The sequence below is a fragment of the Onychostoma macrolepis genome, chromosome 25, assembly GCF_012432095.1.
Source record: "Onychostoma macrolepis isolate SWU-2019 chromosome 25, ASM1243209v1, whole genome shotgun sequence".
Lineage (NCBI taxonomy): Eukaryota > Metazoa > Chordata > Actinopteri > Cypriniformes > Cyprinidae > Onychostoma > Onychostoma macrolepis.
In genome coordinates this window covers 22,275,476-22,294,599 of record NC_081179.1, presented here as the reverse complement: position 1 = coordinate 22,294,599, position 19,124 = coordinate 22,275,476, and the positions used below count along the sequence as shown (strand labels likewise).

General features: G+C 36.4%; 1 protein-coding gene across 6 annotated transcripts in view; it reads right to left on the bottom strand.

Moving 5' to 3' along the window:
* The window catches only part of kif21a (kinesin family member 21A), a 58,797-nt gene that overhangs the window by 6,545 nt on the left and 33,128 nt on the right, over positions 1–19,124 (bottom strand). For 4 of the 6 annotated variants that reach the window (XM_058767082.1, XM_058767084.1, XM_058767086.1 and 1 more), the window contains 19 exons: positions 18,628–18,816; positions 17,384–17,583; positions 16,539–16,646; positions 16,378–16,446; positions 15,613–15,755; positions 15,383–15,527; positions 14,891–15,085; positions 13,637–13,738; positions 13,333–13,498; positions 11,127–11,147; positions 10,441–10,498; positions 10,292–10,346; positions 9,828–10,039; positions 7,361–7,492; positions 5,345–5,481; positions 4,160–4,334; positions 2,486–2,650; positions 2,264–2,381; positions 793–963 (listed from right to left, as the gene is read on the bottom strand). In XM_058767082.1, the coding sequence (XP_058623065.1) occupies positions 793–963; positions 2,264–2,381; positions 2,486–2,650; positions 4,160–4,334; positions 5,345–5,481; positions 7,361–7,492; positions 9,828–10,039; positions 10,292–10,346; positions 10,441–10,498; positions 11,127–11,147; positions 13,333–13,498; positions 13,637–13,738; positions 14,891–15,085; positions 15,383–15,527; positions 15,613–15,755; positions 16,378–16,446; positions 16,539–16,646; positions 17,384–17,583; positions 18,628–18,816 (2,561 nt within the window). The remainder of the gene's footprint in view (positions 1–792; positions 964–2,263; positions 2,382–2,485; positions 2,651–4,159; positions 4,335–5,344; positions 5,482–7,360; positions 7,493–9,827; positions 10,040–10,291; positions 10,347–10,440; positions 10,499–11,126; positions 11,148–13,332; positions 13,499–13,636; positions 13,739–14,890; positions 15,086–15,382; positions 15,528–15,612; positions 15,756–16,377; positions 16,447–16,538; positions 16,647–17,383; positions 17,584–18,627; positions 18,817–19,124) is intronic. The other 2 variants (XM_058767085.1, XM_058767083.1) reach the window with 2 other exon arrangements.

Genomic DNA, 19,124 nt, shown 5'->3' with positions numbered 1-19,124 from the left:
CAAACACAAACACAGTTTGAGCCCTGATTGATTCACTTCCTGATGAGGTAATTAGCTTCTTCCTGATCTCATCCTCAGCGCTGATTAATCAACTGATTGGCTAATTGTCCTTGTGGAAGCTACTACACTTGCATTATAATGTTGCTAGAGTTGCTCCAAAAAGTATTTGGACACTTAAGCCACACTTTAGAATAAATGTGAATTTAATTTGTGTGTGTACATATTTTTTTTTTTTTTAAATAAAAGTCAAAATTGACAGCCTTGACAACCTTGGAGACACAAAATAAAAATTATGACATAAAAAGTCGAAATTATGACAAAATCATAATTATGAGATAAAAAAGACGCAATTTTGAGATTTTTTTGTACTTGGCGGAAATGGGCTATCATACGTATTCGCATCGCAACAACTCTGTTTTTCCATCTCCAACTAATATTAAGACTTGTTATGCTGTTTAAGACTTTTTACGGCCTTAAATCTGATCAAAATAAATGTAAGACTTTTTAAGGAGTTGCAGAGACCCTGATGAGTAGGCATATACTGTAGTATATAAATCATGTAGCATATCTAGACAGGTGGTGCTGGGGGAGGTGGAGGCGTTCAGATGAATCTCAAATGCATCTGCAGCAAAATCAGCTAATTAGCTTGTGCCATGCAGTAAATTATATGATTTATAATTCCAAGCAGATTGCATATACATATTTGGTGTGAAATATTTGCTTTATAATATAATATTAATATTTGTTTAATCATGTATTCATGTATACTGTTGTCAGTATAGGCGGCTATACCTGCAGTAGGTCCTTGCGGGTCAGGTCCCATTTCTTAATGCCGTTGTCTCTGGAGCCGCTAAACAGACAATCTCCCTGAACCACCAGGGACTCGATGCCATCGTAGTGAGGCGGCTCGAAGTTATGAGTGGGGCTGATACTACCCACAGCACCCTCTGTCACATCAAACATCTGCAGAAACAAATGACTCATCTAATCACATGATATATATTGCGATTTCAGGTCATAGGGACAATATATGCTCAGTCTAAAGGCCACTGCAAACAACATCAGTATATCATGTAACAGGAAGTGGACAGGTACATTTACTCATACACTGTGCATCACATCAGTACACAAATGTGACTCAAAATAAACTTTACATGCTTTTTGTTGTATACAAAGCACCACACATAACATATGCAAGGGCCATGTTGTGGCTATGAAATAAGAATTTGTTTCCACAAATTATTAGGGAAGTAATTAGTACAACATGGAAAATATTTAATTAAAACAAGGCCACAAAGTCATGAGAATTAATTCTTAATTTGTGACCACAATATCTTACTTAATTTTTTCCATACTGCATGTCATGTTGTCAGACCCAATAGATATGTTAGATAATCTGTTATAAAAAGTTAAATGAAATGTAGATAGTTTTTACACATTAAATGTATATCCCAGCCTGTCCCAAGATTGTGACCTTCCAACAAATGTCTTACAACTTACTTTTGGCATAATCTGTTTAATTAATGATCAGTGTATTCATTATAGTTACTAAGTAAGTAGTAGTAATATATTTAATTTTAGTAGTATTTAGTTTTCAAACTATTATATTAAGACATTTGGGGCCAGATTTACTAAACAGAGCAAATTAGCATTAGAATGCAATTCCATTAAAGCGCAGATGGGACGGGAAAATCTGCAGGTGATTTACTATCAATGCGCACATTAACGAACACAGACACAGCCAGATCATGTCCATAATGACCAGCACAATCTAGCAGCGCAAATTACCATCTGCTTTAAGACATGTTTTTTTTTGGGTGGCGTTAAATAATGGCGCAAGTACCAGTCGCGTTGCGTGATTAATTTTAATACTCTCCTCTGATAAATTTTGCATTTGAAAGGGAAACTCCAACAAATGCATATTCAATAAGGTCAGGCACAAAAATACCTGTGTCCACGCCTTTTCAGCGCTAATTCTTCACTGCGCATCTTAAGGAAATCCTGACAGTACTACTTTAACGCCAGAAGACTGTCTGCTATGGCACAAGCTGTTAATAAATCTGGCCCTTGGAATTTTGGTAACAGGGATGCAAATAATAATAACCTCAATAAAAAAAAAAAAAAAAAAAAATTATATATATATATTTAAAAAATGTGACTTCCTGAGAATGACAGATTGAATTTCAGGCTCCATTTTGTACCCTAATTATGGAAAGTGCCATCTAACGTTTTCAAAATGAAAACTGCAGATAAATATAAAAACCTTGATGTAGTGATCCTTGGAGCCTGTGATAACTAGATCCTGTCCATTTCCAGTCTGATCAACAGTCAAGCACATGACCGGACCCAGATGTCCCGTCAGTTTCCCCGTACACACAAATCTGACAGAAAGAGATGGAAAACAAGTGAAAGAATTAGATATATGATGTAGCAAATTAAACTCTCCAGAGTCGTTGAAATGAAGGATGCTGGGCCGAACTCATACCGTCTCAGGTCCCACACACGAACAGAGTTGCCTGCGGCAACATAGAGAACAGTTCCAGACGGGTTCAGAAAGATCTGGTTGATCTGGTTCTCGCCAGCCGGGATGGTCACGGTGCGGTTTGTACTGGCTGCACATGTGTCTCCAGTGTTCACCAGACCCGACGATCTGAAGGTAGAAACACACAATCACAGACTGAGAAAATATAAATAACGCCATTTTAAATTTAATCAATACATTTTTAATTACTTCACGTTTTTATGAACATTGTCTGAAGCAGTACTGGGGGGTAACACATCACAACATTAGTTAAGTAATCTGATTTTTTTTTCAAGTAGCTAGTAAAGTAACATTACTTTTTTTTTTTTTACACTAAAATAGATCCGAGTTACTTTTTCAAATAGTAATGCCACTTACTTTGTTTTCCCATTTATTGACTTACAATGCCTTTGTTGCTGACCCTTGATGATCCAATTCAACCATACTAAGCAAAAATGACTAAACATAACATTTATGTTTGATTTTTTTTTTATTGCTGAAGAGTTTTCCTGCACCCTCTACTGTACAGATGTGAATTTACATTTCCTTCAGCCTGAGGCTTATTCATTTCACTTTCGGTGTGAAAGGGCTTTTACATTTCCCAAAGACATTAACCTTTTATATTAAAAATAAACAAGCTTGCGCAGCACAGATGACATATGTGACACAACAGAAAAACAAGACATGTAACACATTATTTTCCATATAAAATTAACACAATTAGTTATTTTTTGGGGAGTAACACAATATTGTAATGCATTACATTTAAAAATAACTTTCCCCAACATTGGTCTGAAGGTCATCTGACACAAATGTGATAAAGACCCAAACGAAGCTGTTGGACAAGTTTTTTGTTGTTGTTGTTGTTGTTGTGCAGTAAAAAAATACACTTATTTTGTTGTGTTGACTAACAAATTAAAGGACATGTAAAGTACTTATAATTATATACTTATAATTTAAACTGCAGTGTGTTACTCAGTATTAAAGAAGTTATTACATTTTAAATGTATTAAATTGCAAGCATAGTTACAAAGATGCAATTACAAATATATTTAAAAGACAACAACATACAAGTTTCAATAGAAATGGGATTAAAGTAAACTTTAGTTCAACATAAATGCTTGTCGGTATATTCAGCAATATATATTTTAAAGACAATAAAATATTTCACCTTAATTATGAAATTACATATAAAGACGTACTTAAGTCCAATTTAAGTGGGTCAAAATAGCACTGCAATATTCAGCTAAATGCATTTGATATAAATTTAAACTATGATGCATTTTGGTTGCACTTTATTTTAAGGTGTCCTTGTTACAGTGTAATTATACATTTAAGTACTGAGTGTAATATTAATTAACTACATGTTCTTACTATATGGTGGTTAGGGTTAGGATTAGTGTTTGGCTTAGTGTTACTTCCATGTAATTATGCATAATTTATTGTTATTATAATAGTAAGCACATGTAACAAGGACACCTTAAAATAAAGTGTTACCTACATTTTCATTTAATTGCACTTAACATGCAATTAAGTGTTCAGAAACGTGATATGTGGTATTGGTATTCTGATAACCCTAAATTGAAGAATGCTTGTAGTTTCTTTGATATGCACATGTTAGGTTGGACAGGAACTCACGTGAGTGTCCGGATGCACTTTGCAGAGTCACGGATGTCCCAGACTTTGATGTAGGAGGTGGAGACTGTGAACACCAAGCTGGAGCTGTAACGCACAGATACCACATTGTTGGGGTGGCCACCTAGAGACATGATCTCCTGTCCCGTGACCAGGTTCCACACCTTACAAGTCCGGTCTGAAAGAGGAAACAGGGCCAGCTTATAAAAACTGTTTAGACCAATTATTCTTATTAAGAAGTGTAGGGAATTGGTAGGGTTAATCTTATAACTCTCTGCTCTTGGTAACTCTGGAACTGCTCTATCCTGGTTCACTTCATACCACTTCCTACATCTCCAGCACTGCCTCTGTCTCACACGGTGTTCCCCAGGGTTCTGTTCTTGGGCCTTTACTCTCCATCATGGCTTTAACTTCCATTGCTACACGCACAACTTTACATCTGTTCTCAGTGCACTGCTCCTTTCCCCACAAACTCTGTATTGGCTTGTATTGATGACATAAATGTTCTCAACACTGATAAAATAGATCTACTTATTGCTGGTCCTTTTCAGTTTGCATCCTGTTTCTGTGCTGTTAATATTGCTGGAGTGCTGGTTTGAGTACTGCAGATCTCTCTTCTATGGCTTACCCAACACAACAATAAATAAGCTCCAATTCATTCAGAACTCTGCATCTAGGGTTCTAACATATCAATAAACTCTCTCCACATTACTACCCATTCAGTTACATATTCAGTACAAGATTCTTCTTATAATCACATTCAGGGCCTCCATGGTCTTGCCCCCATATATTTCTGATTTCATTCCTACGCACACCCCAGTTTGCACGCTTGGGTCCTCTGATTATGGTCTGTTGTTTGACCTGTGGCACAAACTAGCATTGTTTGGTGAAAGGGCCTTCTGTATCTCTGCCTCCACACTCTGGAATTCCATTTCCCAAAACATCCATGACCTTTCAACATTACATGACTTCAAAACCCCCCTTAAAACATATATTTTCATTCCATGTTTCTCTGATCCCTAAGCTCATGAACTGTTTTCATGCTATCTTATGTTATCTATGCTCAGTGTATTGTCACTGTATTGTCTCTTAGCATGCCGTTGTGTTTACTAAAGCAACCTGGTTGGATAAGCACAACAAAATCATACTAGCATAAACTATATAATGAATGTTGAACAGTGTTCTGACCTTTTGACCCGGTGAAGAGGAGGTCATCTGTGGAGTCGACACACAGTACAGCTTTACTGTGACCCTCGGCTATATGAACACACTGCAGGGAGCCACCACGACTGCTCTTCGACACAGGAACAGGGTTGATGACACCTCTGACGATGTCAAAAATAAAATCAACAATCAGTAGGTTCCTCCATTAAATCTTGTGTATCGAGACATTGTCTTTTATCCAAACATTGCAGCAAAAACAGTGCCATAAAAATACTTTCCTGATTCCCTCTTTAACTGTATATTTATCTATATATTTCATATAATCAAATGTATTAGACAATAGAAACAGGCAAAACGTAGGCGTAGTTTTGAAAAAGACTGAGTGGTGGTAATATCTCCAGAAGTGTCCATCCCACCAACATTTCTCCAACAGCAAAGCAGCATTTCATGCAGAATGTTTTAACAAAATACCAGAAAAACTTTCAATAAACTTTAGCCATCTCTAATATCAGCTACGCTCAATGTTTATGAACAATTAACAATAAAAAAAAAACAAGTTTGTCAGGAAGTTTTCTAAATAAACAATTAAAGAGAATATCACGAAGACGACAGTCTTTATGGCACTGTATGATTTTTCAAATATAGTTTATGAAACAAGTATGATAGGGCATGCGTGCCAATGAATGCTGTCCAGAAATTCATCCACATGCGATGAAAAAAACGTGTCTGATGCAAAACCAAATAGAAAAACAAAGATATCAGAAAATTAAATTGGAGTGGAGAGGCTTGTAAAATCCCTTGTGTTTGAGAAAAGAACAGGGAAAGACTGAAGCATAATAAAGTTTAAACATGAACCCAAACAATCTCATTTATAGTCACATTCATGTATCTTCTAGTATGTTACAAAAATATATTAATTGTGTACATGTTATTACATAATTTGGTAATTTAATAAATCACGATATAAAAATTCTATTTAAAAGCAGGTTAAATACACATTCCCAAATTTTAAACCAGAACAGATGATGATCTTAACTTTGCCCACTTTGGTCCTACAGACTATGATTTACTGATACAGTCTTGTAAGATGCATGGAGACATTATGCTCGTCCCCGCCCATAGGGTGGGACTCACTCTAGGCTCCTCCCATAACCACTGAAAACACTTGAAATACATGCACATTCACATACTCACAAATACCCCCACACAGAGAAATCTGTTATTCAATTAACATATGAAAAATGTCTAATTTAAATGCAAATTAAAAACCAAAACACTTCAGATGCAAATAATCAGAGTAGTCAGCATTTGTAAGGCAAAAACTTCTTGTGAGCTCGGTTTACATTGTGTTATGTAAGTTATATATATATATATATATATATATTAGATTAGATTATAACTGAACTGGGTATATCACTCTGCAGGTCAATGGAAGGATTTTAGTTTCTGTCTTGTGGTGAAAAACAATGGCCTAGTCACCCCCTTAGAGACATTTAATTTTGCAAGGAGAGTCATTTGTTTTAAACTACTGTTCATTGACTACCATGCGACAAGTTCTGCAGAGCAAAATCTATGACTACTGTACTTTCAAAGCAAAGCCAATTTGGCATTTTGTGGCCACTTTTTATGTGGACTGCTAATAACATGACTATTGACAAAACTCTGAATTAGAAAATGTCATGTAAACACCATTTTCTGAATTGCTGAAAACAATCATTTGTCTAAATTGGAGTTTCGACCCCCTTCTGAGCTGTACACAATATGTGATTAATTCTCATTCTTCATAAAGCCAGTAGTGTGATTATTGCAATGTAAAGTGGCTTTTGTTTGACATGTTAGGGTAAGTCAGTGAACATGCTTCTTCAAAATGTGATTTTTTTTTTTGTTCTTATCTTATATGTCAAACTTTCTACATACGTATCCTGTTTGCAGTATTTTGTTTCAAAGAAGATCTTTAAAAAACAACACAAACGGGCAGACACCAAAACCTCCCAAAACTGAAGTAGTAACTTTCTGCCACTGGGGGGTGCTATCTCTTACTGTGTGATCTCTTTGTCTTTGGCCTTGTCAGCCAAGGCTTGTCCCTTGTCATAAGTCTTCCTGCGAGACAGAGGGGATGGTTCCGGGACTCTCTTTTGCCCACCTGCTGGAAGTCTGTTGCCAGAGCTGCTACTTTAAGATCCATTTGCAACGTGAAAGACAGAAACATAAAATAAAACACAAGTACTGAAGAAAAAAAATAAAAAAATAAATAAAAAAACATAAAATGGGCAGCATGCATAATAAAAGACACAAATAACTCAACATTGCCTGTTCTTTAAAAATAAAATGCTGATTAAATTCAGGAGGTGGGTTCAACAGTTACAGCTGCAAAAATGTCTGCAGCACTTCACTGTTACTTTCAACAAACCCTTGGCAACAATGCAAACCTACTGGCAAACAGGTATTTCAACAATTTCTGTTACTAGTGGAAAATAGCTGTTTGAAAAAACATGTATAACTAAAAGGTTATTTTGAAAATATCCACAACTACTGACAAATAGATATTTTCAAATATCCACAAAATATCCGCTACTTCTGACAAACAGATATTTTGAAAATATTTGCTACTTCTAGCAAACAGAAATTTTGAAAATATTTGCTACTTCTGACAAACAGATATTTTGAAAATATCCGCTACTTCTGACAAACAGATATTTTGAAAATATCCGCTACTTCTGACAAACAGATATTTTGAAAATATCCGCTACTTCTGACAAACAGATATTTTGAAAATATCCGCTACTTCTGACAAACAGATATTTTGAAAATATCCGCTACTTCTGACAAACAGATATTTTGAAAATATCCGCTACTTCTGACAAACAGATATTTTGAAAATATTTGCTACTTCTGACAAACAGATATTTTGAAAATATTTGCTACTTCTGACAAACAGATATTTTGAAAATATTTGCTACTTCTGACAAACAGATATTTTGAAAATATTTGCTACTTCTGACAAACAGATATTTTGAAAATATCTACTTCTGACAAACAGATATTTTGAAAATATCTACTTCTGACAAACAGATATTTTGAAAATATCCGCTACTTCTGACAAACAGATATTTTGAAAATATCCGCTACTTCTGACAAACAGATATTTTGAAAATATCCGCTACTTCTGACAAACAGATATTTTGAAAATATCCGCTACTTCTGACAAACAGATATTTTGAAAATATCTGCTACTTCTGACAAACAGATATTTTGAAAATATCTGCTACTTCTGACAAACAGATATTTTGAAAATATTTGCTACTTCTGACAAACAGATATTTTGAAAATATCCGCTACTTCTGACAAACAGATATTTTGAAAATATCCGCTACTTCTGACAAACAGATATTTTGAAAATATCCGCTACTTCTGACAAACAGATATTTTGAAAATATCCGCTACTTCTGACAAACAGATATTTTGAAAATATCTACTTCTGACAAACAGATATTTTGAAAATATCCGCTACTTCTGACAAACAGATATTTTGAAAATATTTGCTACTTCTGACAAACAGATATTTTGAAAATATCCGCTACTTCTGACAAACAGATATTTTGAAAATATTTGCTACTTCTGACAAACAGATATTTTGAAAATATCCGCTACTTCTGACAAACAGATATTTTGAAAATATCCGCTACTTCTGACAAACAGATATTTTGAAAATATTTGCTACTTCTGACAAACAGATATTTTGAAAATATCCGCTACTTCTGACAAACAGATATTTTGAAAATATCCGCTACTTCTGGCAAACTGAAAAATTCTTCACAGCTGGTAAACTTTTCAAGTGAAATGTGGTTATTCATGTTTTTTTCAACTTGTAAATGAAAAAATAAATAAATAAAAAATATCAAGTGACTTAAAAAGTTTGGAATGCTTTTCAGACATTTCTATTTAGATTTCCAACACAGATGTCCGACTGTCATTTGCTTAATACAACTTGTCTCAGCCTGTTGCTGTAGATCATCATAGTTGTGTTATTTTTGACCACACTCCCTTGTAAAAATGTTTATTTGATATAAATTTGTGGGACTGACAAAAATGGTTGCCAGAAGTGTACAGCTCTTCCCGCTAGATAAGTAGTCCCCATGTCTTACTATGCTATTGTCATCTAGCATCCAGTAGTCCAAGTTCCAAGAGAAATAAAAGTTATTATAATAAAATAGTTTGGTCCAAAAGTACCATCAGTACCAAACAAAAGTTTTCTTGTTTAGTGTTGTTAGCCACTCAGAACACGTGGAACAACAATGAAATTCAAGTGAATAACACCCTTTATTAGAGAAGAACTTCGATGATGTTATCTGTGTTAACAACTACTGTAAACTGAAAGTGACCAGATGAGATCAGCCCAGTAAAGTAAAGATAAAACAGGAGTAGTTAGTTCATGCATGATGTGAGGTGGAGCAGTTGTAAGCGCTCAGCTTTTAGTCAGCAAGGTTTAAGATTACTATATACTTACATACTACCCATTCTAGAGGACAAGCCAACAGTAGGGAGCATGTAGTCCCGATCTCTGACTGTATTTCCAGCTGACTCCAGGTCTGCAGCTCCCTCGGATGTCTCAGCCATTGGGTGTAGCGGGACGGAGAAGTCTCTTGTTGGTGTGTCGGGGCCAGAGTCACAGTTATTTACATAAAGTAACTCCATCTGAGTAGTGGTCCTTCTTCGGGCCTTTGCAATTATTGCAAAACAAATGGTCGTGGTTAGTTAAGTAAGGAACATGAATTAGTTGTCATTTAGCAAAACTTTCATCCAAAGTTACTTATTAGGTTCAGTCCAACTGAGATTAGGGGGTCACATTGCCTCGATAAAGGTCACATTGATCCTAGCTCATGGATCACCCTTTGAATGGTTTGCACCTAAAATCTCTTGCTTACCAAGCTTTAGGTAAGGTAAAAAAAATTAAGGTAATTTCTTCCATACCTTAGTCCTAGATTTAGTCTCGCCGCATAACTTTATGAGGTCTGAGGCCAGGGTGCTAAATTATGGGAAAAGATATTGACTTAGGTTTGCTCATTCAATGAAGCACAGTAATGAAAACAAACATATTTGTCATTAGCAGATTAACTTACTTTCCTTCTACTGCAGGACTTGGGGTCGACTCGTCGCTACTACTGTCATCGCCATTTTCTAATGAAGAAAAATAAATAAGAGAGTGTATATTAAAAGAAGCACAAATGGGCATCTAATTTACATCAGAATAATTCCTTGGAAGGACTTGCAAAATTCTTGAATCAAGGCAAAATCACGCCAACGCTGTTATCTGGGATGTTGAAAAGAGGCTTTTGAGAGTGTGGTAGTAAAAAAAAAAAAAAAAAGCAAATGAGGATAAATTAAGCACAGCGCTACCATGCTAGTTTCTTTAGTTGCCGTGAAACACTGACCAAAACCGGTTTCTGATATCAGCTATGAAAGCTGTGAAAGAGGCTATCATCAAAGTTAGAGCAAAAAAAGATGTGGGGAAGAGGAATGAGGGAGCACAAATGGTAAAACATTCAAAAAGGAGGGAAAAAATTAGTCGTACATGGTCTGGAAGAGACACTTGTTTTCCTGCTGCCGGAGTTTGTTTGCTAATGCTAATAAGTAGCGTGTTGCTAGCCGGAGATTGATGTTTTAATATGGTAAGAACCGGTAGAGGAGGTGTGGACAGATGAACAGAAGCCTCATGCACCTGCGGACGGGACCGCTAGCCTGTGGTTAGTCCAAAGAGGTAGACCCATGCACTCATTACAGATAGAGTGTGGCTACTGGTACTCACCCAAGGGCATGTTACCTAGTTCTGTTTCAAAACGGCCAACAGGGGAACAGAAAAAAGGCAACAAAGAAATCAAACATACATTGCCCCAGATCAAAACAAAAACAAATGTAACACAAAGAAATTAACTTGTATGGTATGATGAGATTCATGGATATATACCCTAGCCCTAATCCTATACAATACAATGTGAATATGGAAAGGACATTTCAAAAGGTCCCACTCCTTTAACCAACACATTTCATTATCAAAATTTTAAAATTCTCTGATATTTACATGTGACCACTGAAAGCTTGTGTTTCACTTATTCACTGTATTCAGCTACCGCTTTAGTGTTAAACAACATACAGGCCAGCAATTTGAAAGGGCAGCTCCAGTCTGATTGGTTGGGTGCTAAGTAACTTCTGGGAGTAAAGGGGCGTGAATGTTTGCATCAGTCTGCAGTCAAGCCTTTTGCTGCAGTGAGTGCTTGCAATGAGGCATTATTTTTCCAAAGTTTGTTTTGATTGTTTGAAAGAGTTTGATTATAGTATATGAACACAAATGTGAAAACGGAGAATAGATATCTGAACAAAAAAAGTAGCTAGTCCTTATCATTTTTCCACTAATTTGCTTGGTCATTACAACTTTTCAAGGGGACTAGGGATGTTCATCTCCATAAATGAGGCTGATGCAATATGCAAATATGTTAGTAACGATGCATTGTGATACAAATGCCAACTTGTATCCGATGCACACCTTTTTAAATTGATGTATCGCATCGTTAACTTTTATGTTGATGCACCGATGCAAATCGGTGAAAATTACAATCCCTAATGGGGTCTAATTCATTGTTATTTGATTGAGCTACCACTGTGTTGCATGTAGGTCCGTTACTGTGGTTTTATTTAAGGCAGGGGTTACGATCCTGCTCCTGGAGGTTCATGTCCTGCATGTCCGAAGCAGGTTGGAAATTAACTTTACAGGATGGTTGGTCCCCAGGAGCAGGGTTGAAGACCTATGGTTCAGACGATCTCTTCCTGTCTAAACAGGTGGTTCTTGGGCAATATAAGCTGCAATGTGGACTGGACTTAATGTTGATGCTGTGACCACAAACTAAACACACCATAGAGTTCTGTGTGGTAGTCTAGACCAGCTCATTTGAGTCCAAGTCCAGACTCAGACCTGAGTAGGTTGAGTGCAAGTCAAGACCGAGACCATTGGATAGTCGAGTTCGAGTCAAGACTGATTCCAAATGCTCCCAAGAATAGCGAGACATTGGACTTGCACTTACTCCATGACTAGTCAACACAGACCCAACACATCAACTAGTGGCAGAACTAATCAACTAGTTGGTGCAACTCCTAGATCACGAGTAGCCAATACCGTTCCTTTGAGGGCTAACTTCCTGCAGACGTCAGTTCCAAACCTGCTCCAACACACATGTTTTTTTAAGTTTTATTTTTGGCGTGTTTTTGCCTTTATTACGATAGGACAGTGTAGACGAGACAGGAAGCGAAGTGGGAGAGAGAGGGTGGGTAGGTCCTCGAGCCGGGAATCGAACTCGGGACGCCCGTAACGCAACAGCGTCATATATTGGCGACTGCCCCACTAGCCTATTGGCACCGATGGTTCAGGTATGTTTGACTAAAGCCTGGTACACATCAAGCTGACAGTAGGCCATCGGGCAGTTTCTGTTCGTCGGCCGACTAAGTTTTCTCAGTGTGTTCCGCACCGTTGGATGAAGTTGGTCCTGAAGTTGGTCGGCTTGGCTTAAGATTAGAGCTGCAAGATAGAAGCCCTCCAGGTACAGGGTTGGCTATCCCTGCCCTAGAGTCTACAGATGAATTTGTGAGTTTTTGCAGAATCATAAAAAAATTCTGGGTTTCTTAGGATTGGCAAAATTGGTAACTATTGCCGCTTTTATGCTGGGGCTGGTTCAGGAGCAAGAGTGGAGGCTTGGCCAGGGCTTGTTTTTCAATGACCAATGACTGATCAAGACCAGCAAGATTTCAGGCTGGTTTGGAAACTGAATTTGGGCACCAAATATTTTTTGTGTGTGGAAAAGCACAATCCACTTTCAGATTTAGCACTGGCACCAGCTCCAGAAAAGCAGAATCTGAGCATTCTGGCATGCTAGCAGGGCTGAGCAGTAGACAGGGTCTCTGTGTAATTCCTAGGGCCTGGGGTCAAGGTGCTAAAGGATAAGCCCCTGGAAGAGTGTCTCTACCTTGCAGAGCGTTCCCCAACAACGCATCCAGTTCCGGGTTAAACTCTGCCTTCTCTTTCAGCATGTGGAAGAGCAGCTGGTTCTGGGTGGCACTGTTGATCTCAGTTTGCTTGAGACGCCCTTCCAACACCTTTATCTGAGATTCCTTCTGAGCAGCCTGCAGACCCTGAAAGCAAACAATCAGGATGAACGTCAAATGTGATAATGCTTGAAAAATGAATGAAACTGTATGAGAATTGATCTTTTAACTTTATAGCCTCTAACACAGAAAACCAAGCAGGGTAACAGTTTTATGACTGGATACCTTGTTGATGGCCATGGACATAAAATGATCCAGTAGGAATCGAGCTTCAGATAGAGTGCAGGAACCAACCACAGCAGAGACATCAACAGCATCGCCCTCCTCCTGCATATGAACAACAACAGTAAGCCTTCGATATAATTCAGTCAAACTCCATTTATACTAACTTCAGTGGTTTGATTTAGGCGGCATTTACATTGCATGTTGACCCAATTGTGAATTTTCCTCAAATGTGGCACAGATCGGATATGACCCGCAGATGTGTAAGCAGGAAAAACAACACATGGATTTCAACATTCTCAGATTGGTTTCAGGCTTCATTCATATGTGGAAATCTTCAGCTTCATTCATTTGCTTCTGCCATGTAAGTAGACAAATCGGATAATTTAGGTGGACGCTTTCCTGGGCAGTGTTGCCAAATCCATGGTTTCCCCACGGAATTGAGCTACTTTTACAGTGTTGTTTGATGGAGTGGATTCCCAACGGAGAGGAAAACCACTGAAAAAACATGACGGGGGTAGTTTTGATTAACAATTAGGCTAGTTTTGTTTTGCAGACCTGGCAACCCTGTTTCCAGCTCAGTATGTCTACCTTTGTTTGTTTTGCCAAGCGTATAGTGTAAATGCAGAGATTTAAAGACAATTTCCAGTGGTTTAATTTAAAGAATACAGATCTAAGTAGTTTTATTGATTAAAATCAGACAATCAGAATTTGATCATTTCAGTTAAATGACTGAAATACTACAAAGGGCAATTTCAGTCTTAACGTCAGTGAATTCATTCAGAATCATTTCATTGAACTGATGCAGTGTCATTACAGTAAACTAATTCAGATCATCAGATCTAATGAATTAATAAAATTTGTATCTTTGCTGTTGTATTTATTTGTGTTATTACTTTAATTATTCTTATTTTACTACTAAATGTTTTCTCTTTAATAATGTTTAAACTTTATATTAGTTAGGCTAGTAGCTTTTGTATCGAAATTGCAATTAAAAATTGTCTAATTATCTAAAAACGTGTTCATAAAAGAAGTGAAATACTACACAACAATCATAAAAATATATTTATATGAACATACATGGATGTATTATATACGTATGTACATTACACAAACATATATTAAAATATAATTTAATTACACAAACATATGTCATCATAGTTTAATATACATGATGCAAGTGTTCTGGGAGTAGGGAGCACTACGTAGTGATCCTGTCAATCGGAAAGCAACTAAAGCGGTTTCAGTCATCCTCACCTTGGCTTCCTCCATCTGCATGATGTTGGCCTGGCAGTCAGAGATGCTGTCGTTGATGTAGTCGATGTTGGCCAGCAGAGACTCCAGCTCCTCATTCAGAGACTGAACGTCTTTTTCTACCTCCGGCTCTTCCGCCAGCAGTCTCTCTCTCTTTCTGCCGATCTTATCCCGCCGGCGCGTCAGCTCTTCACGTTGCTGTGAAAGGGATTTCAAATGACGAGAAGCTAAACAATTTTGTACATAGCCCTATTTTTTTTCTTTTTATTTTAGCAAATGTTATCTCCCCCAGGTGACAAAAAGTAACACAAAAGAAAAGCAATGCATTACTTTCCATTAAAAGTAACTTAGTAATTTGTTACTTTTTTATGGAGTAACGCAATATTGCAATGCATTACTTTTAAAAGTAACTTTCACCAACACTGGTTATCTCACAATTGCATTGGAATTAAAGCAGATCTAACATTGTTAAGTAGGTAAAAGGTCGATTCATACCTTTAGAAGACGATTCATGTCGGTCTCCATGTTGGAAATGGTCATGCGTTGCATGATAATATCTGAGACACGGCGTTCCAGACTCTGCCATTTCCCACGAGCCACTCGGGTAAAGTACACCCCAACCGGCCTGCGATGGTACAATCTAAAGCAAACAGTTGTCCGTCACTGCAGAATGAGGTCATCTCCAGTACACACACATTACTGCACATGAAGCCTGTATAATGTACCTGGCTCCGTTAGGTGCTCCTGAGGCCGAGTATGAGCGACCTGCAGGTGGTCTGTGGGAGAAGTCCTGGCTGGTCTCCAGCAGGTTCATCTTTCGTGCGACCTTTCCTGATATGGGTCGCACCTGTCTCCTCAGAGAGGTCACCTGAGAGAGACAGCAGCAATCAGTACAGGAAACTTTGGGAAAATGCAGTCTAGCCTTTTCTGATATATGTATGTTTTTATGAGCTTTATATTATACTTACAATTATAAAAAAAATTTCAGTTAGTTGCCAAGGCATACTGTATAAGTGCATAAGTGTTGGTTTAGTATTATTTATATAATATTATAACATTTTATTTTAATATTTTCAGCTTTAGTTTAAGCTTTAGTCATTTAAGTGCTTTTTAAATTTTAATTATGTTTTTTTTTTTTCAGTTTTAGTTTTAGTAATTGTAGTATTTCAACTTATTTTATTTCAGTTACTTGCCAGAGCAACATTCTAATTTTCAAAGAAAGAAAGAAAGAAAGAAAGAAAGAAATACATAAATAAATATATTTATTTATTCTATAAAATTTAAATTATTTTTAAGTGCGTAAGTGAATTATATAAGAAAAATATCAAAGCAAGTGATTTTTATTTTCAGGGTATTTGCATGTTTAAAAAATTTAATGTATAACCTTAATAATATATTTTAAATTAATAAATATTATTTTGTGATTAAAAACATGTCAATGATTCACACTTTGGAGGTGCAGTAGAGGCAAAATAAGGGGAATATTTCACCTCCTCGGTCTTCCTGCGCAGGATAAGTTCCTGTTGTCTCTTTTGAGCTTCAAGCAGTTTTAGCTGATGCTGTACAAGAGAAAAACACACAGAACATTGAACTTATTTCACTGTCAGTTGGCTCTTTCATGCTGCATTTGTGTTATTCTCCCATCATGCACCTCCTGTTTGCGCTGGTCCTTCTTCAGTGTGGCGATCTCTCGGTTCCTGCGGGATTCGGCCATCCTGCTCTTCTCCTGCTGCTCCTTCATCTGCTTCATCAGACGCACCTGACAACAGCCACCATAGCAACAGTCAGCTCATTTCAATACTGGATTAGCTGGAGGACTCAGGCCATACAAATTAATTAGACAGATCAGAGTGTGGACTTGTTTGCAATAGCTACCATACTACTTATATAACACATAAGGACAATAGTAATATAGTATGAAATTCAATTAATTTCATAGTTTAAATCTTAGAATTATCTTAATAACTTTTCTAATGTAGTGTTTTCTGGGAAAATAATGCAAATTATATGATTAACTGTGATCAATTTAATTTGATAACTGGCATATCATGGAATTAATTTGATTTGGATTTAGTATATACACATATACATACATATATAAATATATACATATTTTCATGAAGGGTAATATGTTTGATACTGAGATTACATCAGGAATTGCCAATCTAACAAAATGGAATAGAATTGAAATTAATCTGAACTATTGATATTTCTAAAAGATGTTGATTAGTAGCACACTTGTGTGGTTATAACAGAATAAATTATATAATTTTGGATGTCAATGTTTATTTTTATTGTCATCTATAACAATTTAGAGCATATTTTGAGAAAAGGAGCCAATTCTTAAATGATCTCTGCAGTATGTTGGTGTATGTTGGTGTTGTGTCTGTGGACCACTAGGAGGCGCTGTTGATAATCAAATATTTTATGTTGTAACGGTGATTCAGCATGTTTCAGTGATTCAGTGCACAGCCATGTCTCCACGGTGACTCTCACTTTGGTTTTCTTCATTTCCGCCAGATCCAGCTGTAGTTTCTTCAGTTGTTTCTCGTACTGTGACTGGTTCTTCAGTAGACGAGCGTGTTCCTTCTGAGCCGCCTGTAGTTTCTGGAGCTCTTTGTTCATGACACTGAGTTTCTTCTCATACTCTACTTTTATCCGTTTGCTCTTGTCCTCAGAGCATGACTCCACAGAGCCTAAAACAAAACAAAAAAATATCACAACAAAACAAAATAAACAAAAAACCCACAAAACATAATACAAAACATAACATAAAAAAACAATACAAAACAAAAAAACAAAAAACCCACAAAACATAAGACAAAAACATAAAACAAAACATAACATAAAAAACAACAAAAACAAAAAACCCACAAAACAAGACACAAAACAGAAAACAAAACAGAAAAAACATAACACAACAAAACAACATAAAAACAGTACAAGACAAAAAAAAACAAAACAAAGACAAGAAGCAAAACAGAATTTCTTTAGCTTTTATCAGTCCTGAAGCAGGAGTACTGAATGTGTGTTAGAAGCCATGGCTCCGAAATTAATTTAATACCTAATTTCGTCATATTTTATGATAAACTCATCATGAAATTTACGCTATTTATGAATGTTTATGGCCTCATTGTGAATTACTCATTATTGCATGCCCAAAGAAACACTTTAATAATCTTTCATTAAACTTCAATAACTAAGTCAAAAATGATTTATTTTTCAACCCCTCCCCCAAACTACCAGGCTCTATTCTGGTAGCAATACCCACTTTTTAAAACTCAATCTATTCCTGATGGATACAAATAAAAACCTACACTTTTTTTCTGGTTAAACATATTGCAGATATGAAAACTAAAATGGGCTGTTGCTGGAATTTTATGTTTATATTAATTAACTAAATCATTAGGATATTAAGTAAAGATCATGTTCCAAGAAGATATTTGAAAATTTCTTAACATAAATATATCAAAACTTAATTTTTGATTAGTAATATGCATTGCCAAGATACTTCATTTGGACAATTTTAAAGGCGATTTTCTCAATATTTAGATTTTTTTGCACCCTCACGTTCCAGATTTTCAAATAGTTGCATCTCAGCCAAATATTGTCCGATCCTAACAAACCGTCCATCAATGGAAAGATTATTTATTCAGCTTTCAGTTGAATTAAATTGACCCTTATGACTGGTTTGTGGTCCAGCATCACATATAGCGTAGCGGTGGTATATGTGTCCTTACCCATGTTGTGCAGCACACGATCTCGCTCCAGCTGCGTGTCTCTGATCTTGCACTGCAGCATCATGAGTTTCTGCTCATACTGTTGTTTGAGCGTGTGCAGACGTCTCTGACTGTTCTCAAGCTCATCGATCAGCTTCTGCTTGATGGCAATCTCACACGTGATGTTGGCCAGATCTGCCTGGAAGTCCTCTATCAATGCAAAAACAACAAAAACACTTCCAACATGTACGTTTACAAAAAGACAGGCATTAAAACAGGCAACATTTTTAAATTGAAATTGGTTTAAAAAGCAGTACTATATATTATATATGTGCTATATTGCATATTTACAAAATGGCAAAACTCTTGTACTTTACTTAAAAATTTATAGATCTGGCTAACTAAAATCATGTTGTAATGAGAATTTAATGATTCTTCTCATCATACAGATTTAGTACTAGTATAAATCTCTAAAAACAGTCATTTTATAAATCATATTAAGGTATAGTTATTATTTC